The sequence below is a fragment of the Engraulis encrasicolus genome, chromosome 3, assembly GCF_034702125.1.
Source record: "Engraulis encrasicolus isolate BLACKSEA-1 chromosome 3, IST_EnEncr_1.0, whole genome shotgun sequence".
NCBI classification, from domain to species: Eukaryota; Metazoa; Chordata; class Actinopteri; order Clupeiformes; family Engraulidae; genus Engraulis; species Engraulis encrasicolus.
The window spans coordinates 44,468,221-44,472,289 of NC_085859.1; the positions used below are offsets into that span (position 1 = coordinate 44,468,221).

Below are 4,069 nucleotides of genomic sequence, written 5' to 3' on the forward strand. Positions count from 1 at the left end.
ATAATGAGTTGTTTAAAATAGTCCTACAAACGGGCGCGAGACGGGCACATGCGAAGGGATGCAATGGGAGGCTTTTGTGCAGTCTGGAAGGCTACTACTGCGCGTTTTTTAAGAACGGTTTGACAGTCGGGAACAACAGCACAAGAAACATGGAGGAATATTAAGGTATGAAGACATAGGCCTACAGGCAAATCAGAAAATAATTTAGACCAAACATTATTAATGCCGCATGTGTCCTTGTCTTATCACTGCGCTAATCAGTCTTGAGACTTTCACAAGAGTAAGACAGACTGACGTGTTTTCCTCTCGCTTTGGTCATTTTAATATCCACTACTACTAAGTATTGTACTAATGACAGATCGCAAAACAGGTCAGTTGAGATGAACTTCGCTACTTTATTTTCACGACAAGGTTTTCAGTGACATTTCCAAACGCACGCTGATGTGCCGGTAGCTCGCTGTCACTCCTCTTCGCAAGACTAGCTCTATCAGATTCCTGGCTTGCGTGAGACACAGGTGACACGTGACACGGGTGCTTCATGGGTATTGTAGGCTCGCGAAATTGCATTGTATTGCTTTTGAAGCAAAGACGGTCCGAAGAAAAAAACTACAAAATGCGGTGCCTCATCATTCAGAATAGTAACGGACCCGCCAGAATGGCTAGTGAACCTTCGGTATCTACTAGCCAACGCCGACTTTCACCCGCATTTGGCTACCTGGCGGGTGTTAGTGTTAAGCCCTGACACACACACACACACACACACACACACACACACACACACACACACACACACACACACACACACTGCATCCTCAGATTATTGAGCGTGGCTTTTCCAAGGCCAGCGTGAGTGACTGAACAAATGTTCCACACCACATGCAAACATGTACAGTAGATGCAGCTGCTTAGGCTAAAAGTGTGTGTGTGTGTGTGTGTGTGTGTGTGTGTGTGTGTGTGTGTGTGTGTGTGTGTGTGTGTGTGTGTGTGTGTGTGTGTGTGTGTGTGTGTGTGTGTGTGTGTGTGTGTGTGTGTGTGTGTGTGCCTCCCCTGCTCCTTTTGTACAGGTGAAGAGAGACAGAGTATACCTGTGTAAACAGTCCATATATTCAGTGTTTACATAAGTATTACCGTTTCAACCTTCCCAGTGTCGCATCACACCAGCACCTGTACCTGTTTGGACACAACAGACACAACCTCACAACAGAAAACACAAAATTTAATGTATACTGTATGACTCTGAACACACAGGATCTTGCTCTTGCTCTCTCTCTTGCTTTCTCTCTCTCTCTCTCTCTCTCTCTCTCTCTCTCTCTCTCTCTCTCTCTCTCTCTCTCTCTCTCTCTCTCTCTCTCTCTCTCTCTCTCTCTCTCTCTCTCTCTCTCTCGCTTTGGTTATAAGGCGTCTGCCAAATGCAATGTAATAGTATTCAGTACCTGGCTATATGGTCTTCATACCAATGCTTTGTTACACCCTGAGTAGAGAACTCATTGTCCCATTACGTTCAGTATGTGTGCTGTAATACTGCCACACCCCAGTTAGACGTGAAATGAATGCTGGGGGACAGGTAACATGAGAGCAAAGGTTCACAAACTTCACAAATGTGAAGTGGCAACATACATAGGCCTATAGGTGCCTGCGTTTAAAGGTTATTAGTGTTCTATAGAGATGCACCGGATCCTGATTTTTAGGATCCTGCCGGATATCGGATCCACTGCTTAAGATCCTGCCGGATCCGGAACCGGATACCGGATCCTACGAGAGAGGGTTGAAACACATAGCCAACTCGCACACATGGGGCTTTTTTATTACGTTGGCGCAAACTATTTTTAAGACTCATTGGCTTACTGCCACACTACCTTCAACGGCCGCTTCCAAAGGGCTTTCACTCCATGCAGCGATTGGGGTTGTGAAAGACTGACTAAAAAGCCTACATAAAAAGTAGAGATCCCCCAGATCCTGATTTTTAGGTTACTGACGGATACCGGATCCACTGCCGGATCCGGATAGTCTGAAAAACCCTATTATCCTGCCGGATCCGGAACCGGATCTTGGATCCTGTACATCTCTAGTGTTCTAGTGTTACTGTAGTTGTTTCTGATGTAATACGGTGGTTACAATAGAAATTTGAAGTCCTGTTGACATAAGATGTGGTGTAGGCTACATCGAGTACTGTATGTGTGCAGAGATCTCTTACCCTGAGTGAAAACTGAATCCTTTTTCAAACATTGCTTTCCCAGTTTTTCTTCCTCCTCCTCTCTCTGATTGGCTGTGTTAAGAGACATCTTATTGGCTATTTATCATGACCACGGTTCCAATTGACTGTCTTACTAACAGATGTTTTAGCTATTACTGTACTGTGTTTTGGTTTCTGATTGGCCATGCTGATAGATGCAATTCTAATAGGATTCAGTGTGATGAGTAGATTCAGTGGATCACATGTGATAGGATCCCCTTACTGTATGTAGAGACTCAATGCCTTACAGCAACAGTAAGCTATTTAAACACTAGATCCCCATTAAACATGGCTAAAGTACCTTACACACACAGACACAGATAGAAACATGCAATACCTTCCAGGACTGAATTTGTACTAAGGGAGACTTGAAACTCAATAGCTTTTTCTTATCTCTCAATCTCTCCCTCGCTTTCTTTCCCTCTCTTCCATCTCCACGTCTTCATTTCTCTGTTTCTCTCTCTCTCTCTCTCTCTCTCTCTCTCTCTCTCTCTCTCTCTCTCTCTCTCTCTCTCTCTCTCTCTCTCTCTCTCTCTCTCTCTCTCTCTCTCTCTCTCTCTCTCTCCTTCACAATAAAAATGCAGTGCATAGTTGATTCAACATCTTCCAGATTGTATTTGATCCCAGAGCACTCTCAAAGAGACAGAGACACTGAGCGGAGTTAGGGCCTCCACATACTGGCTCCGTCAAAGTGCAATTCCATTGTTTTCAATACAACCCAGCACATCGGCGCCAATGTCCGCGAAGAGCAGGGTGCAGTGTGACGGGACGCTACCGTGTTCGGGGTACCTTACACATGGAGAAGGATGGAGGAGAGAACTGGTTAATTACTCCCCCCACCAACCTAGTAGGTTGAGATTCAGACTGACAACCTTTGGGCTACAAGCTGGCACCCTAATCACTTACGCACTGACTGCCCTCACTGCATCTACTGTAAACGTAAATGCTATCGCTGCATTTTTACGTCGCGTTCTCTCTCTCTCTCTCTCTCCCTCTCCCTGTCCCCTGCAGGTCTTCTGGTGTATTTCGGCTACGGCATCCACCACAGCAAGGAGGGTCTGCGGGAGCGGCAGCAGGGGCTGGACGTGGCGGCCCGCTACGTGGTGCTGCCCAGCGGCAGCCTGGTGGAGACGGTGCAGTCCATCCAGCCAGAGGGGCACGACAACACACACTCACACACGCACACACACACGCAGCCCTCGCCTTCGTCCTCCTCCTCAGCTGCCACCACCACCACCAATGACCAGCTGCACAACAACAGATGAGATCTGCGTGCGTGTGTGCGTGTGATTGTGTGATTGTCTGTACAGTATGTGTGTTGACGTGAGTGTGTGTATTTTGAAGCAACACAAGAAGCAAGCTATTTGGTTGTGTGTGTGATTTTTGTTTTTTGCCTGATTGTTAAAAGTGTAATTTATGGTCTTTGTAAAAGCCTTTTGTACTATACCTTTCTCTTTCCCGCGCTCACTCTCTCGTCTGTCTCTCGTTGCTCTCTTTTTCCTGTTTCCCTCTTGCTTCTTTCTTTCTTTCTTTCTTTCTTTCTTTCTTTCTTTCTTTTGTTGTCTCTTGTGTCTGGATGGTGATTTGTCCACCATGGTTGAAGAGGCCTTTGATGGTTAAAAGTAACGAACGCTGATCAAAGGATGTTCCAGTAGCCATGTTGAGAGTGGTCTGAGAACACAGCACAACACAGCACTTTCCAAACTCATTTTCTTGCATACAGATGTGTGTGTGTGTGTATGTGTGCGTGCATGCATGTGTGTGTGTGTGTGTGTGTGTGTGTGTGTGTGTGTGTGTGTGTGTGTGTGTGTGTACGTACTGTATGACTTATCTCAC

The 4,069-nt window shown here is 46.0% G+C and overlaps 1 protein-coding gene across 1 annotated transcript in view; it reads left to right on the forward strand.

The window, feature by feature from the left end:
* slc7a4 (solute carrier family 7 member 4) overlaps nucleotides 1–3,730 on the forward strand; it is a 15,590-nt gene extending 11,860 nt beyond the window's left edge. Inside the window, exon 8 of the mRNA XM_063194140.1 lies at nucleotides 3,245–3,730. Within this exon, the coding sequence (XP_063050210.1) occupies nucleotides 3,245–3,498 (254 nt within the window). The 3' untranslated portion in view covers nucleotides 3,499–3,730. The remainder of the gene's footprint in view (nucleotides 1–3,244) is intronic.
* The last annotated feature ends 339 nt before the right edge of the window (nucleotides 3,731–4,069 follow it).